The sequence below is a fragment of the Poecile atricapillus genome, chromosome Z, assembly GCF_030490865.1.
Source record: "Poecile atricapillus isolate bPoeAtr1 chromosome Z, bPoeAtr1.hap1, whole genome shotgun sequence".
Lineage (NCBI taxonomy): Eukaryota > Metazoa > Chordata > Aves > Passeriformes > Paridae > Poecile > Poecile atricapillus.
In genome coordinates, this window is record NC_081289.1 from 122,105,395 (window position 1) to 122,130,025 (window position 24,631).

Here is a 24,631-nt window from a genome sequence, read left to right on the forward strand (position 1 = left end):
AAAAAAGAAAGAAAGAAAGAAAGAAAGAAAGAAAGAAAGAAAGAAAGAAAGAAAGAAAGAAAGAAAGAAAGAAAGAAAGAAAGAAAGAAAGAAAGAAAGAAAGAAAGAAAGAAAGAAAGAAAGAAAGAAAGAAAGAAAGAAAGAAAGAAAGAAAGAAAGAAAGAAGGTCATACAAAAATATGCCCTATTTTTGAATGAAAGTACACACTAGAATTGCTTTTCATTCTGTTCACCACCAGCAGCAAACTGCCTGGCACGACCAAGCGTAAGTGACAGTGGAGGTCGGTAAGACTTCGAGCACGTCCGGCGCCGAGATCGCCTCGCCTTTTAGGGCTTGCTGCTCATCCTTCAACTTCTCCCCGACGCTGCCGTTGTACCACGAGCATCACGGCCAGCTCCCGCTCCCGGTGCCGGCCCATCCCCGAGAGTCTCCGCCCCACCGCGGCTCTCTCCCGAGCGCATGCGCGCTGTCTCGCGTGCCGCTTCCGGCTGCTCCCGCGCCCTTTCCGGGCCCCGCGCCGCGCTCCCGCCCCGCGGGACCGACCCTCGCGCGTTGCGCGGGACAGCTCTCGGTGCGGTGGCGGCGCGCCCCCCGCGCCGCTTCCTGCCCTCGCGCCCGGTGGGCGCCATGGCCATGGCCGGGGCCGGCGGGCGGGGCCGCGCGGGCGCTGCGGGGCGGGCGAAGGGCGGGCTCTGAGCAGCGGCGCAGGGGCAGGCGGGCGACCATGGCCTCCGAGCCGGGCGCCGAGAGCCGGGCGGACCCGGGCGAACAGGAGGCGGCGGCAGCGGCGGCGTTGCAGGCGGAGCTGGGCGCCTGCCGCGCGCAGCTGGAGCGGGTGCGGCGGCGGCTGCGGCGCACTCAACGCCTGTACCGCCGGGAGCGGGAGGGCGCGGAGGCGCTCAGGAGGCAGGTAGGGCCCCCCACCCCGGATACCGCGGCCTCCGACCCTTCCACCCGGGCGGCACGGAACCCCTGCGGCCGCCACTGGCCGACCGGGTGCCACTCGCCCCGCGCTCTGATCGTTCCCTCCACCCAACGTGCCCGTTCCACGCGGTCCCTCGGCTCCCGGAGCTCGCCAGGCTCCCCTGGCCTCCGTGCGGCCAGAGCAGGTCTGAGGTCTTGAGTCAGAGCTTGGTGGTGAGAATGGTAACGCCGTTTCTACCACAGGGTTAGATTTGCCTTCCGAAGGAAAAATTACATAGAGCAGAGGAAAATAAGTTTATTAAATGAAGTGGAAGTAAAGAAAGAGTGGCACAACTTCTCTGTGAATGCTTATGGCAAAAGAGTAAAGTTTAAGGGAGCCCTCATCGTGGTGTACAGCTTCCTTGTGAGGGACGGCAGACAGGCAGCACTGATCTCTCTGGCAGAACCCGAGGGAACAGCCTGGAGTTGTGTCAGGAGCGTTTTAGATTGGATATTAGAAACAGGTTCTTCACACAGGGGATGCTTGGGCAATGGAGGAGGTTCTGCAGAGAAGTGGTCACAGCACCAAGCCTGATAGAGCTCATGGAACGTTTGGAAAATGCTCTCAGGCACATGGTGTGATGCTTGGGGATGTCCTGTGCAGGGCCAAGGGTTGACCTAATGATCCTGGTGGGTTCCCTCTAGCTCAGAATATTCTGTGATTTCTAAATGCCACAGTCATCACTACAGAGCAGTGATCATTGCTTGAAATCCAATTTTACTGGGTGGGCATTTAGGAGTAACCTCGATTAAGTTTCTCTGCTCCTTAGTGAGCAGAAATTATGTGTTTCTTTATGCCAACCATTGAAATACAAAATTGTCTCCTGCCAAACAAAATCACTTGAAACACCTAGGATGCTATTATGTTTTGTTTGAATTATGGAATGCAGAATAGACTGACTTTCTTGAGATGGCAGACCACTAAAATGCAGTGTTGTGTTTTTAACATGCAGTTTTTCTTTCAGGTAGAAGAACTCACTAAAGAAATCCATAATAGAAAGGAGAAACATACGACTAGTGTAGAAGTACAGACAGAAGACTGTGCTGCATGGTCACAAGCAGGTAGAAAGGGTGGTGACTGTTTAAGTGGGGATACAGAACAATATCTTAGCTTGAAAATGTTATAGACTACATTTCAAGTCTGTAACCTTTGCTGAATTAAATTCAGTAACATGACAGTTATCTTTCAGACCACTTCCTATTTATTGCAGGCATTAATTTGTGGATAAAATGTAGCATGGACTAGCAGATTCATGCCATTGTAATTCATTATGTAGTAATCTCATGTTGCAAGCATACACCCCTTACAAATTTTTGAAATATATTAAAACAAGACATTATTTGTTCAGTAGGATTAGAATAAATTCAAAGTAGAGGCATTACCTAATACTTGATTTTTCATTAGACTACTTACTTGCATAAATTTCTAGTTTGAGATTTGGCATCCTTAAACTGCATTAGTAAAATAGTGCCTTGCTAATTTATGCAACTTCAACTTTTCTTTCTCTTCCCCCTCTTCCCCACAGACTATTACTACTATGAAAATTATTATAATCACACTGATACTCAAGATTGTGCATCTGAACTACCAATGCAGCTCAGTCATGGGACTGAAGGCACTGAGCATAATTCCACAGAAGAATCAGAGACAGCTGTTAATATTCCATTAAGCTCAAAAGCTATTGAAGGTGGAAAAGAGGAGAATTTCGTCCAGAATTCACAGGTTTTTGGGCTGTCTGGAGTTTTACCAGTTTTGAAATTAGTACTCTGTTAATACTCTATCTAAAAGATGTGCTTGAGGTCCCAATGGCTTTATACAAAATATACAAAATTATTTTTTGTGATGGTCTAGTGCTGCAAATATCCTTGTACTTCAAAAATAGTTCTTTTTGTAGTATGTTCCAAGTGGAGCATCCTCTTAGATTTGTGTCTTGGAGTTTGAGAGTTTTTGTAAAAAGGCATATGTATACTACATAGCCTAGAAGCAGGATATTTTTTATCAGCAGAGTATGTCCAATATGTCCATGCTGATTTTCTTAAATAGTACTTTTTGGTTTTTTGTCCATTGACATAAGGAAACAAGATATAAGGAGAAGAACACTGGTGGTGACACTTATTATTTTGTGGTGGGTTGGTTTTCTTCCCTGCTCTCCAGCCTTCTCTTAGGTCACTCACTTAACTGAGTTTGTGCCTTAGCATCTGACAACTGAAATGGAACAGAGGGCAGAAATCTGTCTTAGGAACGCTCTGAAAGATGTTTCCTGTGTGTATTTTTGACGTGAGTCACTTTTGAGTAAACCTGGGGAAAAATGAAAGACACAGGCTGAAGTCTTGGTCCTGTTGAAATCATTAGGAGTTTACCAGTAAACTACAGCCAGACTTTTTCCTTCTGAAAAAGTCCAATTTCATAAAGCACTTCTCTTCCTTTCTGTTACCAGGAGACAGAAGAAACTTTAGTACCAGAAGGTTCTTTGGCAGAGAGCTTGAGAGCTGCTGCAGAGGCTGCTGTTTCACAAACTGGATTTATTTATGATGAAAATACAGGATTGTATTATGATCATAGCACTGGATTCTACTACAATTCAGTAAGGATAATTTCCAAAATCCTTGGAATTTTTTGTCTATTGCTAAAGTTTTGTTAGTAAAAGTTGATATGAGCAAAGAGCTAAGATCCAGGCTGAACTTAAATTTTAAAAAACAGGTTACTGAAGATGAATAGTGTTAAAAGTTTGTTAATCAGTTTTTAAATTATTTCAGTCAAAGATAGCAGGATAAGATACAAATTTAGATTTTAATTCAGTTCTTTTTGGTGTCTCCTAGATCTCTAAGTTACTTAGCATTGTACAAATTTTATGCTATAAAGCTCATTTGTAACTCTTTCAAACCTAAAAGCTTGAGCTTAAAGATGTCTTGTTTAGAAAAGGACATCTTCCTGAAGTAAGTCAGTTGCTTCTGCCCAGTGAAAAGACTGTTGAGAGAAAATACACAAAATGTTTGTGCTGTTACTTGAATAGTGTTACCAACTAGTTTCATTCTACAGGAAATAAAACACTTCTTTTAGAAGTGTTAGAAGAAGATAAGATGAGGGATCAGAATTTCTTAATGGTTACTTTTTGCTATACATTTTTATATAGCTTTTGCAAAAGTTTTCTTTTTGTTCTATGAGGTGTGTTTGTATATGTGTACAACTCTGTGGAGAGGTAAGTATACACTGTACTGCACTGAGAACAGAGTTTTTTTTGCAGTGTTATGTTCAACTCAACTGTAAAAAATGCATGAGGTACACAACTGTTTGTTTTCAGGATGCTTCTGGACCTGACTTTTAAGGTCTTAAAGGATACCATTGATTTTGACATAGTTTGTGGATTTAGTTATACATAAATGTTTGGGGTTACAGATTACAGTTTATGGCAGAATTATCCAAAATATCTTTCCTTGGTACATAAGTCCTCTGAATTACAGGAAATGTCGTTGCGTGAAGCTATGAATCCATAGCTTCCATGCTGAAGCTACTCATAGTACAGTCCATGGATGATCCCACACAGAAGCAGCTCCTTATGATGCTTTTTTGTCTACCTAAAAACAGAGACCAGCAAAATGAAGGCAACAAAAAGTGGTTATATTTATTGAAAGGTCTTCAGGTACATTTAGGGCAGACAAAGCCCCCCCCAGAGGCTACACCCAAAAAATGCAACAGAGGTCATGGGTTTTCATACTTTTATAAGTTTGTTCCATTTGCATATTGGGGGTTAATCTTCCAATTACAGCATCAGGTAATGAAGTCATTTACCTCAAGTTTGCTCCCCCACAACTCACTTTTGTGTACTTTTCTTAGGGCCTGAGACAATCAAGTGTCCTTGATTCCCAGGCCGAGAGAGGAATTGTTTTGTCTGAACAAAATGAGAAAGCAGTAGCTAACACTCTATAGGGAGCTATACACTAAAGAATTGCAGGATTACCAATACATGAAAAATATAAAAGCTAAAATCCTAAGGCATTACTTAGGGGACTGGCCTGTGGAGAGCCTATTCAAGAGTTCAGAGTATGTCTTCCTGGTAGGTGTGGCCTGTGGAGGACCCATGCTTGAAGCAGTTCTTGAAGATCCCTTGCTGGGCAGGGGAGAAGTAGCAGCAGAGATGGACTTTTCATGAACTGATCTCAGCCCCTCTACTCCTCATTTCCCTGCACCACTTGGGTGGGGGAAGACAGGGGGAGGAGCTGCAGATGAAGTGGTACAGTTGAACTTGTGAAAAAAAAGAGACTGGGAGAGATGTTTTTAATTTGATCCTTATTGTCCAGCTGTATATTAGCTATTTCCAAGTCGAATCTCACTTGCCCTCCCTGAGCTTTTTGTCTTATTTTCTTTCCCAGTCTTGTGGAGGAGGAGAATTGGCAGTGGTTGGATGGGCATCTGGTAGCCATCTAGGATCAAGCCACCGCAGTTCTTTCATTTTATCAAAATTCAAGTGTGGTTCTTTATTAATCAGATGATTCTTTGAACAATGTATTTATTGAAGTAATGGTAACATTGTTCTTCATTTCTTAAAAAGGAAAACCAACTGTATTATGACCCAGCAACTGGAATTTATTACTACTGTGATGTGGAAAGCGGCCGATACCAGTTTCATTCACGAGTGGATCTGCAGTCTTACCAGGCCTCTGGTACTAAGCACACCAAAGATAAAAAGGGGAAGAAGAAGAGAAAAGAACCAGAGTGGATTGGTGCAGATGAGTATAAGGTAACTTCAGAACTGACAGAAAATGCAAAATCTGTTGGGTTTTTGTCCATGATGCAGCAGGCTGTGGGGCTTGGTTTTATGCAGAGAATGTATGCTTATTTTTTTGAACAATTTAAACATATTTAAACTATATACAGCGGGTTGCTAGTGTGTAGTGTTCAAATAACAATAACTCATTGTTCAAATCGAGTGATTAAGGATGAAACTATTGACTTGGATCCCATTGCTTTTTCAGTATTTTTTTATTGCTACTGAACTGTAAAAGCATCTAAAACTGATTGTCAGTGAAGTTTTTTGAATAGCAGGCACAATAGAATTAATTCAGTGTTGTGTGGGCTGGATTTACATCAGAAATGCAGTGTTAGTGGCAGTGTATTAGGTTGGTGATTTTGGCTTGTGATTTGGTGTTGGTTTTTTTTTTTGGTTGGCGTTTTTTTTCAGATTCACATTATGAATCAAAAAAATATAAATTTTGAAAATACACTCCTACACAATCCTTTCTCTGTGAGTATGTTCCAGAGCTTAGTCCACTGGCATTTTATTCTTTTTTTGTCTCTACTATCATCTGGGGTTGGTGTTTTTGAAGTTGTATTTCTTCACATATTGATACTCTCCTATTGATACTTGGTCACTGTATTTTCACTGTCAGAGTGCTAAGAAAGCATACCATAGGGTGTGATGCCTTGGAAAACATCACTCACTCCTAAACACCAAGAAGTACTAGCACAGCTGTTAAACCCCAGGAAGCGTTTCCATTATGAACACTTACTGATGTTGAGTTCTATTCTGTCAATTTGTTCTGTTATTTTAAGATAAAATTGAATATATTGTTTTCTCTAGTTCGAGTTCTTCTTAGTTTACATTCCTCAAAGCTATTGCTTTAACTATTATATAATTTCATTATTCAGGCCTCAGACATGCAGATTGATTGAAATCTGAAATAATTACATAACTGTCCAGGTACCTGTACCTAATAGTCACACAACATCAGTGCACAGTTAAAAAATTTAATCAGTAGTGAGGTCTTCTGAAAGACTTGAAAATGGAAACTATTTACATTAAGAAGAAGTATAATTAGGTCAAATGGATAGTGATTGTTGACTGATTACACATTTTGTAAACAAGTTGTGGCTAATGCAGGAATTTCTACTGCTTGAGGAAACTTCATGTGAACCCTTCCATTCGGAAAGCTTGATCTGGATACCTAGAGACACTAAGCATAATGATTCTTTAGATTTAAGAGAGCTAATGCAATGGAAGCACAGTTTTGCCAGCAGCCAGGTTCTGGGCCTGCTCTGTGCAAATGCTGAATTAGCATTCTGCCACTCTCAAAAGACATTGGTCAGTACAGAACTCTATCCGTCATATGTCAGGAAAGAATCAGGAAAAGCTCATAGGAATAAGTCTTTATCATAAACTGATTAATAAGTCTCTTAATTTTAGTTCTGTGATGAACTGTTACCTAAACCAACAAGAGTGTTCATAAAATTTCAAAGGCATGTATAGCTCTGACCTATCGTTTAATGTTGACTGCTTTTTAGAATACTATCACAGTCTGCTTCTGTAATCTGATTATACTAGAAACAGAGGTTTGTCTCTAGCTTGCTTTACCAATATTTGTTTAGATAGTCTTGCTGACAGATCTTTTCTGTGAGACTTCCACAGTCACAAGGTAGGAGGTAAACATCCATTTTTTCTCGTGTGTTTTGTTGATGGTGAACTGAGCACTTTGCTTTGTCTGTGCAATAACTTGTTTGACCAATGAGGTAACAGGCAAAATGTTTAAAGTATACTGTAGTGCACAGATCTTTTCTTCTGTGAACAGGGAGTGAAGATGTATGTCAAAGAAGTAATCGTGGTCTTTATCTTTTTTTTAAAAAAACAGGGATAATACAAAGTGAAACATAAAATCCTCTCCATTTTTAACTTCAAAAATAAAAGAATGCCTTTTTGTCAGTGCACTTCTTTGTAAATGCACTGCTGTATTTAGAAGAAAAAAGGACGTTACTGACATAGTTTATATAGCTGAGTTAAAACATTTTATTCTTGCACTATGGTTATTATTCACTTTAAAATTCCATGTTGCATTAATATAAAAGATTCAGATTTTGTAGAATAAAATATGGTATTTTTCTGTTTCAATGTAAAATTGAAAAATTAATTTATAAGCTGCATAGTCAAGTGCTGCATAGATGCATGGTATTTTTTTCGTGGTATAAATATTGTCCTGTTTAGTCTTGTATTGGCAAAGGCCCTAATTAGTTCATGAGAGAATAAAACTAAAACCATCTGGTTTTTAACAGGACTTTGTACTTGAAGCATTGTATATTGAAATGAGTTTCTTCAAACTTAATGCCCAGCCTTCTTCCTTTTCTTTCCCTGAATGTTGTTTAAATTATTAAAGGTATGACAGTGCTTTTGAAGACTGGTACCTCATTACTGCTTTTCCCAATGGATTATTAAATTGTGCTGCTAGCCTGAAAAATGGTCCCAGCATTGCCTCATTTCTTGACCAAAGTAGGTTTTTGTTGTTTTTCTACAGATGGTGCAGGTGGGAGAAGGGTTTGGTTCAATGCCTGGGCTGTAGACCACTAGTGTTAAGAAAGCAGGGTGTCTTTCTGGAACATGTTGTTCACCCCCTGAACTTTATAATTCTTGGATGAAGCTGAGGTGGTTTATAAGACTATCCATGTAAAGCATGGGAAGACAGCAGTTCTTACAGAATCATAACTATTTTTTCTCTCTTTTTCAGTTAAAGGAATAAATGTAAGCAAGTATTTATAGATATTTATTATCACTTAAAAATTGTCAAGTACAAGAAATAAGCAGGTTTAGCAGCTATGTGTGTGGATTATCAAGCATGTATTTCTAGGTAGATGGTGTTGGTAAGCAATAGTTTTTACCAAAATTGCATGTGATTTTTGAATGACTTAGTTTAAACCAAAGTTAATACCTTTTTTATTTAAAAAACGATTTTAACTGGAGCAATCTATTAACTTTTTGTTTCTGGTTACAGGAGGGTTTTTTGTTGTGGTTTAGTTTCTAGCTGTTGTGAGGAACTTCATATACTCAGCTATCTAACATATAGTATTTATTTGTTAGTAGGAAATTAGGATACTTAATGCTACAGAAATGGCAAGTGAGTTGTCCGTAAATATTGTGGCATTCTTAAAGAAAACCCAATATAATTCTGAGAATGTAAAGGGTAAAAATAATATATTAAAATACTACTACACTTTCAACAAGCTGGATAATCAAACAAGAAGATTCTCAAGTGTCAGCTAAAATGAATGTACTTCTAATTTTAAGAAAACAGCAGAGGGAAAATCATGTACTTACTATTACCTGGGGAATGATCATAATTTAAACAAGGCTTTTCCTTAAAGTCATCCTTTTTTTTTTTTTAAGTCACAAATTTGAAGTCACTATATTACAAATAGTTTTCTTTTGACTTGTGAAACAAAGTATGCTGTCTCTACTTGCTTGCTTTTAATTGACAGTCTGGATGGTTTTTTTTGCCAGGATGAATTATTAGCCTCTGTGCAGGTCATATTGGTAGAATACCTTGAAACTTTTAGATGCATAGTTTAGTTCTGGTATCTTTTTGTAGGGGTAGGTCAGAAAAAAGGTGGGACACGAAACACGGTATTTTCTTCTGTATGTGGAAAGCCTTTAAATAAGTCAATTTGGAAAAGTTTAAAAAGAAAAAAAAGTGACATAAGTGATAATAGGATCCCTGGCCCAATATTAAGATTCAGAGCTTCCATGCAGTTTGGAGAATAGACTGTGTACAGTAGTGATCCTGCAGTTCTACTTACTGCCTTGGGGTCATTAGAAATACATAGCAAAATTTGGAAGGAAGGTCTGACGCATGCCTTTTTTTTCCATAAATCGTTTTTAATTTTTTATTTTTTTTTTTTTTGATTTTCAGACTACCACCTAGTAAATTTTATTTCAGGGTGATACTCAAAATTAACTTCTACCATATTCTTTTCCATTTTAGAGGCATTGTAGCTACTTCTGTAGGAGAGGCAAGGTGGTTTTAGTAGTGTTTCCCATAGAACTCTTGAAGCAGTGATTTTTACTTTTTTTATCACATGTAGTTTACTTTTTGCTGATATTCATCCCATCTTTAGGTACGTCAATTGACAGAAACCATGGCTAATCTGAAGATTTCTTCTTTTGGATTGGCAGCTTCTGGTAAAGGTAGAGTTGAGACAAACACACATTAGTCCATGGATGTTTACCTTTAACCTTGATATTTTTAATAAAGGAAAAAGAATATCAACAATATAGTAATTGATGTTTAGATAGATTTTTTCCTAAACAAATTAACAAATTTTTAAAGCTATTTAATCAAAATCTGTTCACCTGCAAAGGAGCTTTGAAATTCGAGATTTTAAGTACTGTGTATGTAACATCTGAAGAAAACTTTGATGGCATTCTAGAATATTTGGGAAGAGTTTAGCATCGCTGTGTAGCATAAAGAGTCTGGACTAAAGAAACTGCTCGTTCTTTAGGTAAGGTTATTTAATTCAGAGCTGTCCATCAGTGCATAAAATGGCTCCTGTATGCTGTAGGAAGAGCTTTTTTTTTCTGGCATTTAATTCCATTTTTTGCACTGGAAAATTGAGTATTGTGTAGAGTGGATGGGAGTAACTGAAGTACTTGTGGAATGATTTTAGTACATGAAAGCTTAGTCATTTGACTGAAAGAGCTATTTTTAAGTGTTTGAGGATATGCCTGTAGTAAAAAACTGAACTTCACATTAATATTACGAATTGAGAGAGTCAATGCTAAAGATGTTCTCTTCAGTCCTGTAGAAGCATGCTGAGAGCCCATGATTCTGGTAAATCACCTTCTGAACTTCAAGCAAACCAAAAACCAGGCTACACATATGAGAAAAGTTGTATTTGTCTATATGCTTTCTATGCTTTGTATAAAATAAATTTAGGAAAAAAATAGTTTAAACAGTGTAGTTCTCAGAATTGAGCTAATCATGCTCATTATTTATGGGCATGCTAAAGAATTGCTTGAACATGGATGTTGGTCAGCCATAGTACAAAAAAACTGAAGTTTTGAAAGACAAAATGTCTTGCTCTATAACAGTAAAACAAAAAGTATACTTAAATGCTTAAAATAAAACAGTTCAATGATCATGCTAATATATATTTTCTAAATAGGACAGTCTGCATGTCAAAAGGTCATTGTAATCAGTAGTTTGTGGCATATTATTCATAAAGTAAAACTATGAATTCCACTCACATGAGCATGATTTGTTATTCTTATAAGATCAATCTTCATGGGATACATAAATACCCAGATTTCAAAGTACTTTTGGCTGACTGTCAGGGTTGCAGAAATATGAACCAACTCAACTCTATTGTTAAAAAATAGTTTATTACCAGTCAGATTGATCAAATCTCTCAGCATCAGCTTAGTGAGAAAAATCCTGGAGATCATGCGGTAATACCCAATAGATAGAAAGTTTTACAAACCTGGATCACATTGAGTCAATCCATATCTAATTCATGACTGTTGGTGTCAGTCAAGATGTATTGGGCAAAGCAACAACGAAAAAAATGCATATTCCTAATATCATTGCGTAAAAGATGGTTATAATGAACATCTACTTGCATACTTTGTGTCTTGTGGCATGAGTTTGGGATGAAGAGTTAGTCATTGAGAAATTTTGTGCATTGCTAGAATTTACTGCATAGTTTAGTATTTACTGAATGTTGTTCTTACCTCCAGTTCCCGGTTTTTAAGTGATGACTATGTGGAGGCAAGGCATTAGGTGCTATTTGCCTAGTTAGACATTAATACGTGCTACACGTGTTCTGTGTTAGTACTGCTAGTCAGCCGTGGTTTAACCCCAGCCAGCAACTGAGCCCAAGCAGCTGCTCACTCTACCACCAGCATGACTGGGGAGAGGATTGGAAGGATAGGAGTGAGAAAACTTGTGAGTTGAGATACAGCCACATGCACAATCAAAAGAAAATGCAAGAAACTAATTCACTGCTTCCCAGCCTGGGCAGACAGGTGTTCAACCATCTCCAGGAAACCAGGGGTCCAGCACAGGTAATGGAGACAAAGGCCAAACTCTCAACATCCCTCCTGTTTCCTTGTCCCTCCCCAGCATTTACAGGTAAGCATGATGCCATGTGGTATGGGATCTTGCTTCCAGCTTCTTGTGCATCCAGCCTTCCTGCTGGTGGAGTGGTGTAAGAGGCAGAAGAGGCCTTGGGTTGTATAAGCACTGCTCAGCAATAAATAAAAAAAAAACAACTGTGTTTTCAGACACGTCTTCAACAAATCCAGACCACAGCCCTACACTAGGCACTGTGAATTAAATTAGCTTTACCCCAGCCAAACCCAGTACATAGTCATACATAATGGAAAAGGATTTCTGCCCCACAAGATTGTTTCAAATGCTTTAAGGTTCATTCAGTATCTGTGTGCTTAATGTTTATACATTTTGTCCAGATGTGCATTTTGGTACAGATCCGTGAAATCATGAAGTGCTCAAAAATCCATATTCAATTTTAAAATCCTTGATTTCATACGAGGTTTTCTAAATGTGAAGACTGCATTTTTATCAGTACTTAGCTATTTAGTTTATTTGTTTTCCTAACAGCTGAATGTAGCAATTGTGAAAAAATATAGAAACTGCTGAGAAGAGGCTTAATGGTCATATTGGCAAAATCATTAAATGAATGTATGTGTGGAATCCTTGGTCTGTTTATAAGAGTTTTTTAAAATTCCTGTTTTCAACACAGAACCAGGAGTCTGCTTTTCAGGAGACAGGCTTTGAAACAGCACCTTTTTACTTTCTAGTTTAAAATACCTGAAATGATGCCAAAAGTCATGGAATATCACAGGAGATATTTTTTCGTGGAGAAAGAGTTGAGTGGTTGCAGCCTTGTACTTGGGCATCGGTGCATCACAGTTCTGTCTTGTTTTGCCTTGCTTGTGATTTGAGCAGATGGTGTAGTTTCATTGTTTTCAGATTAGATTAGATTAGAATACCCTGATCTACTTTCTTAGTTTACCCTACTATAGAAGTAAGTAGAGTGCAGAACACCTTGGTATGTTCAGTGTCAATCTAACATCCATACCAAACATAAATATAGACAAGACAAATACACTGAAAAATATAACTCATAAAAGGAAAAATCAGATTTTTCCAAAAATATTTCTGATGGGATTAATGTGTTTGACATGTCTAAACTATGTAGGTTTATTTGTGGCAGGATGACTACATTTTTTGTTTAAAATAACATTACACAGTGACCTTGCTATCCTGTTCCTGTCCATTCAAAGACTTAAAGGATTCAGGGAAGAAGGCTAGTGCATTACAGAGAAATCCTGAACAAACTGGTAGTCTTTCAGTTAAAGCATGAAAACAGTTTTAAAAAAAGTTCTGGTTTTACCTAAGAACCTGCTGTCTTACTGAAGGTGTTTCAAAGGTACACTGTCCTATCCGGTGACTGAGAGGAATTCCTGTGTTTGTCACAGTCTGTGCCACTGATGTGTTTTTACAATTCTGAAAGTGCTATAACATCCATTATGTTAACATTCACATTATTTCACTTACCTTGAAATGTAAATGCACAGAAAAAAGTCAAGGATGTAATTTTTACCTGTTGTGTTTCAATATTTGAGACAATTCAAAGCAACTGAATGCATTTACTCTGAACTCAAAATGGCATGTAATTTAATCTGAGATTTTATTTATCTTTCAAAGCCACTTCTGATCTTTTGTGTCTATTTCCTATTTTTTTCCCTTTATTTTCTTAAGATAGTTGTCAGGCTACTAGATTGAGAATAACATTTTCAAGGTACTCCAGCAAAATTAATATGAAACTAGATTTCCCAGTTTAAAAATGTTGGGGGTTTTTTTATTATTTTTTCTGATGATGAAATAAGTGGAAGTAGAAGAACCTGTAATGATCCAATCTGATATTCAGTAGAGACATTTTTTGCAGTAGAAAATGGATTTTTAGTAGAACTATTTCACATAGCATAAGTTAAGCTTGTACTCTTGATCTGCTATCTTGACTAAAGGCTCTGTTAAAGGTGTGGTTTTGGAAGGAGGAAGAGCAGGTCCATAGTTAAAGCATGAGTGGGCATCTGGATATTCTGGACTCTGGTAATAAAAAAGAAGACGAAAACAGGAGGAAGAGACAAAGATCAATTAAAGACCTTCTAAGCAAGTTGCAAGAATTGAGTAAGAGAGGGACAGAAGTGAGTGTCATGAAAGCAAAATAGGGAAATATTGAAAGTGATGTTGTACAAGTTTAAAAATGAGGACAAGATTCTAAAGTTTCTAAGCATTTCTAAAGTGTGTGAAAAGACTGACGTTTAGAAGAGGAGTTGGGGAAGTTTAGAAGAGGAGGGCAGTCACACAAATAGAAGATGTTCTCAGTCACATCTAACCAGATGTGAAAATATTTTTACTGAAATGTTAAAAGTTCTTCTGACTGCATGTGTAAAACTTTATGGAAATTAAACTATTTTTTAATAGTTCTAAAAATAGTTCTTCCTAAGCGAAGGATTTACTTCCAGGCTAACAGCATTCTTTAGAAAAGCTCATTCCATAAAGACTGTAACATTGTATAACTCCCCTCCAGGATTTGGACGCTGAAGAACAGAAATCATCTAACAGTCTGAATTGCTTATTTGTCACTGAGCAAGTAAGTTCTACTGAAGAAGATGAGCCTCCAAATGTAAGAAAGAAGACTAAAATGGACACAAAACCACGAAGCAGTCTAACAGCCAAAGAATCCATTTCTACAGATGGTATAAATTCACATTTGTACAAAAGCACGCCAGATGCTGCAGCATATACAGATGACAGTAGAACAGCGGACACAGAGAGTGAACCAGAAGAAGGTGAAATTACAGATTCTGAGTGTGAAACCTACAGTGAGGAAGAATTAACAAGTGAAGAAACTGGTGATTCAGAATACTCAGAAAATGAAGGTGAATTATTGTGGATTATATATGATATTACTGTATTTTTCCAGGAGCCAGTTAAAAAAACCAGTTTGGATAATTTGAAAAAGTATATAAAAGCGTGTGACTTGAGGTACTTTGAGAAAGTGCTATACGTTGCCAACATTTCTTTCCCTTTCTTAACTTGCACAAAAGTAAGTAGTAGTGGTTTTATAAAAAGCTATTACTGAGTATAACATCTCTGCTTGTATAGAAACTTCAGGGACTGCAAAAATTTGGTTTGATTAGGAAAGTGAAAGGAGAAAAGAAACTGCTGCTAAAATAGGATAGTAATTCACAGTAATTCTGTGTATTATCTTAAATTAATATACAGTATTTTTGATACTGTTTGTAAACCATTGTGTACAATTGAATGGAAGATGCGTCTACTGCGGTGAAAAGCAAGATGGAGTAGACGGTACTAGTTGAAATCCTATTTTTGTATATTCCAGTGGCAACTTGTAAGAAATTGATACAGACAGGAAATCTGTATACTGTTTTAAACCAAAGAGTTCTGCTAGGTCCTTAAAAAACAAAAAACTGAAGGTAACCTATGAAAAGCTTGATACAGCCAGTCAGAACTGTGTATGTGCAAAGGATATTCCAGATCACAGAATGAAATACAACCTATAGAAAACTGTATTGTAGCTGTGTCCTGCTCACAGTTTATTACTAGTTTGTTTCTTACGTTTTCATTACTTTAACTACTCAGATTCTAGGTGATTAATGCTAAACAAAAAGTGCTTGCTACCATCAGGCTTTCAGACTAAATTGTCTTTTCTTAATATCCAGTTTTGCAGTAATGCTGAAGTAATAAAACCTGGGGACAGTTTCTCTTCCCCTAGTACTTTTTAAGGTAGTGTCTTCTCATCTGTCTGCACCTAGCTGATGTCATTGGAGATGGTTTCTACAAATGTACACCCAAGTACAGAATTCATACAGCTGTCATAACATAGTATCTTAATGGATAATCAGGAAGAAAAAGCATATACAGCTGTAGGTTCTGTCTATTATTTTTTTCTTATCCATGTTGATGAAGAGAGAAAAAACACTAAAAATACATTGTCAGATTGGAAGTTCTATATGTGGTAGGTGATGTGGTGAACAAAAAGATGCTGCCTTTTCTCAGGGTAAAATTGTTTTCTAATCTGTTACAATTAATGATCCATAAATTTATAATATACTAATAATTTTTGTGAATGTATATATATTATACTGCTGTAAGAAATATAAACATATAAACCAGAATTAGGAAAACATTTTTAATACTTGGTGGGCTATCAGAAAGCCTTTGAAACAATAATCTCATCAAAGTTTTCTCTCAGATGTTGTTACACATTTTCTTGTTATGAAAGTTGTATACTATTCAGCCAGGTAATGGCTGAATTTTTTTCTGTTTTTTGAAAACTATGGACTATAAGGTTAAAACTGTAACATTTTGGTAGTAATGGTGGTGGGGTTTTTTTTCTATATAATTATAGATGAAGAAAAGATCTGGCCTCCTTGTATCAGAGTAATTGTAATAAGATCACCAGTTCTACAGACTGGGTCACTTTATATTATCACTGCTGTGAAACCTGCTACAATTGGAAGGTAAAAATGAGTGGATTTTTTTATGTATATATATATATGTATATATATATCTGCAACTACCTCTTTGAAGGCTGTGGAAAGCACTTAGGATGGCTTGTCTCTACTCTTCATGCTTGTCTTCCTAGCCTGCAGCAGTTGTGAGGTAGTCTGAGTTTGGTTAGTTTCTTAGACAGTAAGAAATTCAAGTCAGGTCACATAACAACATGTTGTCATGATAATGTCACAACATACACAGTTAATGCAGCTCATCAGACCTGAAGATTTGTTAGTGATAACTTGATGTTGTGACTGTGCCCCAGTGGCAGCATAGCTGCAAGCTCTCCTTTGAAAACTTGTTTCCTAGAAAGTAAGTAAATTTGCCCCAGGCCACTGAAGTACTTTTTTTCAGAAATGGAAGAACACCCCTCAGAAATTCAGGACCTCTAGGATGCATATCCTAGACTTCCTCACACATTGAAATTTAAGTAGGCTCTGTTCATTTGCTTTCAATAATAAGCTGGTTTGTGCTCGACTGTATGCATTCTTACCATTCTAAATCTGGCTCATTGTGGATGATGAATTTAATTATGATGTAAAGCTTTCTTCCATGCTTACTGAAAACTTCACCCTGGAAAAGCTGTTTCTATCTAATAGATAGGTGTGTTTTGCTTTGCTCTTAAAGGTTGAGTCCATGCATATATGAAGATCAACTGACAGCTGTGCTTTGAATTTGCATATAGGTCTTATACTAACTGCATTGATTTTTAATATAAGAATCTAATACACAAATCCTTTCTTCCCACTGCATTGTTTTGAAAACAAAAAATGCAAGGGACTGGAAGCAAGTCTTTACATTGTGTATACAGCAACACAATATTTTGTATCTGCAAAAATTCCTAATAGCTTAGAAAAGAAATATGATATTACAGTTCAACTGAAATATATCTTTCATAAGCCACTTGTAAGACCTATTTCTACTTTGTTGTCATTTGTATATCAAATTGCCTTTTCAGAGAAAAAGATGTTGGACACACACTTCAGATTCCTGAAGTTGGAGTCAGTAAGGTAACTCTTGTTCATGTCTGCTGAAAGGTAGATCAGAAGACATAAATGTATGAATCAAGCTTTAGATTTCATGGTTTTAAATCTGGAACATTGTTTTTATTTTTTGAAAGAATTTTCACAATGAGATAGGGGTTTAGCCAGACTAGAAATTAGAGAAAAGGAAAACATACACAATTTTACTTAATGGGAAATTAACACAAACAACAGTGTGTTTTCAAAATCTTTGGGTCTTAAATTTCATAGTTATTGAGCTTGAGGAAAAACCCTGTTAAGTACTAATGGTATATAAATTTTTCATGTCAGATAGTAAGAATTTCTTTACCAAGTAATGCAATCCTTGCAGTTTTGCTCAGAGCAAAAGGATTTTTTTTTTTTTTTCAAACAACTGTGGAAATTATGTACAGGAAGTTTGAAAAGTTAACATAATTCCTTTCAATGCGAGATGGAATGGAAATTACTGTTATAAATTCTGTGCTCTGTTTTACTAAATACTTCAACATAGACCCTCAATATAGCACTGCTAATAAAAGAAAATTGTACATTAACAAAGTTGTGTCATCCAAACAAAAAACTGGTTAAAAAAATCTGTAAATGCAAGTATCTCATGAAACACACTTTACTATATTTATTTTAAATGATAGTTCTCATTAATCAGCCATTATATATCATAGTGAATAATTTCCAGAGTAAATACTTCCCTGCTATTAATAAGTTTTTCAGGCATGTGTTTGAAACTGGGCAAATAAGCCAAAAGGCTTTTATTTTTCTGTAATGTTACCATTTTAGTACTTCACTGGTACTGACAGTTTATATAAGAAGTTACTTAACTTTTCAGATAAGGAGTCAAAGGTGAAAAAATAAATTACGTATCTGCAGAAATGAAAAACAGTGTTTTCCTCACTATTCTTACTTCTTAGCTGTGGTCAACTTTGGTGTTTGCTTTTCTTGAGTGGAAAGTGAGATTTTAAAAAATGCTACACCCTGCAGATTTAGCCTCTTTACAAGACATTTTAGTTATATTCTGTAAAGCAGAAGTAGAAAATAAAGCATCTATTGAATGAACCAGTTGGTCTCCATCATTATGGGAGCATACCCACAGTAAGAAATGCAAGCCAATCTTCAAATTATTTTTTTTTTAATACTGAAACCAGCAACTACAATTGCTCTAAATTGTCACATTCTCTAGACTTATTGCTTGTACTGGAAGTTCTAGTAAGTTGGAGAAGTTGGTACTTTGGTTTGTACAGTGCCCTTTTTTTGAGGTAGTGCGTATCTTTATGAATTTGGTCAGGAGTTGTGCTTTTTCTGGTCTGTGTGGGCTTGGGAGCAACACCTATACAGAACTGTAACAAAGAAACGAAACCCCCATTTATTAGTCTCAGTATCAGAAAGGAGATAAAAGAAATGGCAAAAGATTGGTACTGATTGTGTCCTAAGGATGCAGGAGAAGCTGAATTGTGTGAAAAGCATGGCATTTAGGGAGTTATTTCAGATACAAAAGACCAAGTGAATGGCAGCAGAATGAGATCTTTTTTTAAATGACAGTGCTATGAAATACCTTACGAGCAAAAAGCCTGTTATTTAGAAGAAGAGTTAAGAAGGTTATATTACTGAATCTTGCAGTTCTTTAAGTAAAGCATACTTGCCACATTGGAAGAATATAGTTGTCCAGTACTGAATCAGCTTATGAACAGAATAGTTACATGATTAACTATATATGTTAGCTCATGCTGTTGTGGCACATTCATTTACATTTCACAAGAATGAAATTATAATATGTGAGATACTTTATTAAACTTAGAGTACCAGAGCCACTCATTTTAAAGGTCTCAAAATATATTCTGAAATCTTATCTTTAAACAACATTTAAGTTGTAAAGTATTCACTTAACAAGAATATTTAACTCAGACTTCTGTTTGTCAGTTTCATGCAGAAGTATATTTTGACCACGATTTGCAAAATTATGTTCTTGTGGATCAAGGCAGTCAGAATGGAACAGTTGTTAATGGAAATCAGATTCTCCAGGTGAGTACCTATTGTTTTAGTGGTTTATAATTACAGAAAACTAATCTTGTAATTTTGAATGTTTTACGACAAATCACTTAGAATGGCATTGTATGTCTTCTTTCATACATTAATGCCTGCCTTGGTTCCCTTCTGATTTTAAGATCACTTGGAGAACTTAATGTTTGGTTATACTAGGAAAAATCCACTATGGTTGCAGTTAGCTAGAGTGAAATACCCACTGTAGTTAAACAGTTGCCTACATTTGTGAAACTAAACTGAACTTATGAGTTGTAGGCATTGTGCATGAAATAGAGTTCATGTCCTTCATGAGCAGTTAACTTGGCTGCCAAAACTTTCTTTTACTGTAGCCTAAAACAAAGTGTGATCCCTACATCCTGGAGCATGGAGATGAGGTGAAGATTGGCGAAACTGTGCTTTCTTTTCATATTCACCCCGGCAGTGATACTTGTGATGGATGTGAACCAGGACAAGTTAGAGCACATCTTCGCCTGGACAAGAAAAAAGAGTCTTCTGGTTAGTCATATGATCACAGGATACATTTTTTCTTATGGCTGTTTACTTTAAAAACATAATAATGAGTTCAGTTTTCATAAAATTTTCTTGTCTACTGGGAATAGTTGTCAATAATGATATATTTTCTTCTTGGTATATGTGTGTATAATAATGGCAGAACAAAAATTCTCTCATTTGTCTTATGATTCAAAACATTGTTACATTAGTAATTACAAATTCAATCCTGTGTTCTTCCTTTTAGTTTGTCCAGCACTTAGCAAAGAAGAGAGAGAGTTAGTCAGAAGAAAAGCATTAAAACAAATACGGGTAAAATATGGTTTACAGGTGAGTTTGCAGTAGAAGTTGATTAAGTTTTTGTAATCTTGTGGTTCTTACCTTTTTTTTAGTGCTTTTTGATTCCTATTTTAAGCCATGGACTTAGTTGAATAAGGGAAGTTTTCAAATGCCCTTTAGCTTAGCCTGGTTTTTCTTTTGTACCCTAAATTCTTATTCTTTACAAACTTATACAAAGAAAGATAATGGTAACAGGGCATGAAAGTTCCATTGAAAACTAGAAGGAAGATCCTTTCAAAGTGTGCAAGATTCCTAATCCTTCTGAAGTTAAGATTTTGCAAGATAGATATTTGTATTTCTGTAGATTCAGTTTGCACTGAATTGCAGTCCTAGATTTCATTTGGAAAGGAACTTAATGAGCAACTGAAAAAAATATGGAAGGAAATGGGAATTTTTTTATGTTTTTAAGTCTATAGAAGAATACCAGTCTGAACATACAGACAATATAATATATATGTATTCAAATTACTTGTGTTGTAGAGATAATTTTAACTATGCAGTTGCTTCCAGCATTTGTACTGAGTATTCATGTAGAAAACAGAATGCCATCATTTCTATCAAATTCTTCAGGTACCAAAATAATATTGATACAGAATCTGTAAACATGCTTAATTCTGTAATTTATTCTGAAAAAAAGTAGTTGCTGAGGAACAGGCTAAATGTTTATATAAAAAGCAGTGGCATGTCTACATGGTTTTCTCCTTAATATGGAGAGATGTACCTTCTCTTGGTATGAAGAGTGAAGGAAAATCTGTTACTTTATTTTCAGCTTCTGAGAATTTACTGAATTTGGCAATACTATGTGATATTGGCAATAATGTGGTTTACAAGGTATGTCTGTAAGCTAAGAAAATACTAAGTGAGGACTGCAGATTTTGTTACAAGATTTAGAATTAATAAAAAAGGCTGAAGGTGGCGTACTTTTGGAGAGAAAAAGGGAAGTTAACATAAAGGATTTAAACCCCGCTCTCTTTGTCTTAATGCAATTTAATCTACTTGGAAAGAACACAGAATATGAAGACAACAAGGCAGTGAAAAATCCAAAGTACAAAGACAGAGCAGGAAAACGCAGAGAGACCGTTGGAAGTGAAGGAATCTTCCAGAGAGATGATAGTTCAGCTTCTGTTCATATGTGAGTTGGGAGTGGGGGCAAGTATCCCATGTCTTTCTCTTGTGAATCTTAAAAAAATGATAAAATAGGTATCAATTTGCTACTAGCATGCAGTTTGTTAGATTACAAATTACCTGTATATATTGTGTTAGGAGACCTAGAAAATTTTAAGCTTTTCACAGTCCCCATTTAATGTGGTTTTATTTATTAACTCCTCACCTTCCATATAAAATATATTTTATATATATATGTATATATTCCATATATTTTTATATGGAAGGTGAGGAATTAAGGATGGCAGTAAGGACGCTTACATCGCTTCCTTACCAACTCAAAAATGTAAAGAACTCCCCAGCTGCACTACTGACATCTCTAATTGTGTCTGTTTTTCAAGTGGCTCAATTGTTATTTTTCCTATTCAATCCCAGTAATAGTACACATGCAGATTTCTCACCTGCAGCTTCTCTCACTATCAATATCCAGCCACTCATAGGACATGTGTTTACATACCTCTCTAATGAAACTTGATGTTCCTTCAGTTGTTACTTTGCCTCTGTAGCTTTAGTTGGGAATTTTTTTTTAAGAATCATGAACTTGTAGGTGCTAATAAAAGTAAGCGTGAGATGATTTAGTAGGTGCAGTAGGATGAATTGGGAGCAATACTAGCTTTTCCGTATTGTAATCCATACCCTGCTCCCCATGATGTATCTTTTAACTCCTAAAGCATGCAAGTAGTTCAGGAGTTTTAAGAAAGCTGATATTGACCAGGGGCCTGTTAACCAAAGCTATTCTTGGAGGAACTTGTGAAAGGTAGCAAAGATTTTCTGGATAGCTCTTAATGGACTGATTCCTGGTTTCTATATGTATGCACATTTCTGTTGTTCAGTATTTGAAAGCGTATTCAATATTAACTCTTGCTTATCAGTTATCTTAAACTTTCTTCAAAGTGAAATCAGCAACAGCAACAAAGGTCATAAAATGTTGGAGAAGATGGGATGGAAGAAGGGGGAAGGTCTGGGAAAGGATGGTGGTGGCATGAAGGATCCGGTAGGTGTTTCAAATTTTCATTTGAACCAAAAATAATAGAAATGTATTTGTAGTGAAAAGTATGTAATTGTATGCCACTATTCACTTGAAACTCATCAAAACCCTGATTTGGGAGGAATAATCTCAGTAGGACTAATCTCAAATTATTTTTTCTTTGATTAATGAGTTGTTTTGAAATTTTTCAGCAGTGTTGTCCCTTCACTAGACTGTATTCATCAGAAAACTAAGCAAAAGAGGACAGAGCTTCTAACCATTGAATTAATAATCTCATATTTGAATACACAGTCTGGAGGAAAATTGGAATCATTTAAGTGACGTGAATTGAAGATCAGTTTAGGGTGCAATTCTTTCTCAGAGTGCTGTAGCACAAAAAGCTAGATGATGGGCATTGAGAGGGGAAAAGCTAGAAGTCATTGTAGCCAGCAAGTTGTGGGCCTCTGTGGCAGCCACATTAGCCCCATTTTTGTCACCAGAGATGTGTTGTCTTTTGGCAGTAGTGCTGCTCAGAGCCACACCATGCCCTGTTTTGTCCAACTAGCCAGCATAGGGATCATAAGCTGCTCACTTGGTGAGGTATATTTCACAATAATGTTAGCGGCAAGGGATGTCATTCAGGACTCTAGATCATAGTTCCAGAGGTGGTGATGTGACACATCATTTTCATGGTACTGTTCATGTACAATCTAGGTGTTTTGGAACATGAAAGAGAAGTGCTGGGGGAGAGGGGGTGGAATGTGTATTAGAAAAACAGAAATTGTAGTATTTAGAATTCCTAACTTGCAATTATAACAGTATTTCATGTATTTGACAGATCCAACTGGAGTTACATCAGAAGCATGCAGGTTTAGGAACTAGGAGACCAACCTCAATTGAAGATGTTCAGCTTGTCCAGAGCAAGAATAAAAAGAACTGGGATAAAGCAAGAGAGAGATTTGCTGAAAACTTCCAAGACCCTAAATCACAAAGGGATACACCTAAGAGTACACCTTGGGTTAGAGGGACTGTAGACTGAAGTATCTAGTCACACAGCAAGGTAATTCCGAGTATAAATAGTTGGGAGAGAATTTATTTTTTATTCTTTTTGCTTTTGCTAAAGCAGGAGTTTGGGTATATGTAAAATACAGTTGTGGATTCAAGATTAACTCTGTTATGTTAATTTGTTTTCTGTAGTCTTCATGCTTTTATACACATTTTTAATAAGATATGAATGGAGTTTAGAGGGATATTCAAATTTAAGTACTTGAAAATTATTTTCATCACAAGCAGGAATCTTCTGTTGTTTTTTTTACACTTCACAGAAAGTTATGCAAAACATCTGTTACACTTATCAAATATGATACCTTTAACATCTGAACAGTGGTTTAAAATCAAGATGAAAAAATGAACCCCCAGATTCCTAGTAAAAATGTACCATATTGCTGTTTCTTCATGCTTCATGTTTGCCATGAAGTGCTCAACAAGAGACACACCACTCTTAAATTCATACAGTTCAGTACTAGCTACACGTTTTAGCATATATTTGGCAAAGGAAAAGGGGGTAAATGCTTGTTTTTAAATGATTCATCATTACTGTTCAAAAAGACCATAGTCCATGAAATAAGCTACCAGCATTAGTGAAGAAAACAATGTTCAGAGACAGCTTGTAGCAAAATTTTCTTCTGTGAAGAACTTGTGTGAGATTTGTTTAGTAAATCTGTATCATGCCTTTAAAAAGGGAGGTATGTTTAGAAAACTGCTGTCTGTTTGTATTTATTAAATTCTTTTTCTGATACATCCATTGCTGGCAATGGAGTTTATGCCAGAAAAAAAAAAAAACAACACAAACAACTGATTTTTGATGGGGAAGGATTTCCAAACTGAAATGAAAAGATTGGTATTATTGAATGTTCCTAAACACAATAAATCATTGTCAATTTAAGCAGTGTGCTTCTTTATACTATACTGTCCATATGTTGAAGTCTTCCTCTAAAATTGAGTAAAACTTAATCCCACTTTGTTCAAGTTGAAGTTCTGGTACTTGTCCAAGGAAACATGGTACCCTCACCACCCTACCAGATCATGCAGGCAGCTTTGAAGCACTGAGGAGTAAAACCAGAACAAGTTACCAGGCATTTGTCTTAATCGAGACACATACAGTATAAAGCAAAAGGTTTGAGCTATTATTTAAATCATGCAACATGCCCATGCTTACAACCTGAAGCACACCTTACTTCTGCAGAGAGGGGTGAAAATAAATTATCCGCACTCAGTATGTGGAGCAGC

The 24,631-nt window shown here is 36.7% G+C and overlaps 1 protein-coding gene across 1 annotated transcript; it reads left to right on the forward strand.

Annotated features, from left to right (window-relative positions):
• The first annotated feature begins 503 nt into the window (after window positions 1-503).
• Window positions 504-24,291, forward strand: AGGF1 (angiogenic factor with G-patch and FHA domains 1). Its single transcript, XM_058827249.1, has 14 exons — window positions 504-911; window positions 1,930-2,026; window positions 2,491-2,687; window positions 3,403-3,549; window positions 5,515-5,703; window positions 14,337-14,688; window positions 16,182-16,293; window positions 17,286-17,337; window positions 19,261-19,362; window positions 19,713-19,878; window positions 20,120-20,202; window positions 21,216-21,343; window positions 22,270-22,369; window positions 23,181-24,291. The coding sequence occupies exons 1-14, from the start codon at window positions 726-728 to the stop codon at window positions 23,379-23,381; spliced, it is 2,112 nt and encodes a 703-aa protein (XP_058683232.1). The 5' UTR covers window positions 504-725; the 3' UTR covers window positions 23,382-24,291.
• Window positions 24,292-24,631: the final 340 nt, after the last annotated feature.

What these genes read in the sequence shown, in the direction of transcription:
- AGGF1 (XM_058827249.1), top strand. Translation starts at nt 726, where the DNA reads ATGGCCTCCGAGCCGGGCGCCGAGAGCCGGGCGGACCCGGGCGAACAG. An exon ending in ATGGAAATCAGATTCTCCAG is followed by an intron (nt 19,363 to 19,712) that starts GTGAGTACCTAT and finishes CTTTTACTGTAG; the next exon opens with CCTAAAACAAAGTGTGATCC. An exon ending in CAAGAAAAAAGAGTCTTCTG is followed by an intron (nt 19,879 to 20,119) that starts GTTAGTCATATG and finishes TCTTCCTTTTAG; the next exon opens with TTTGTCCAGCACTTAGCAAA.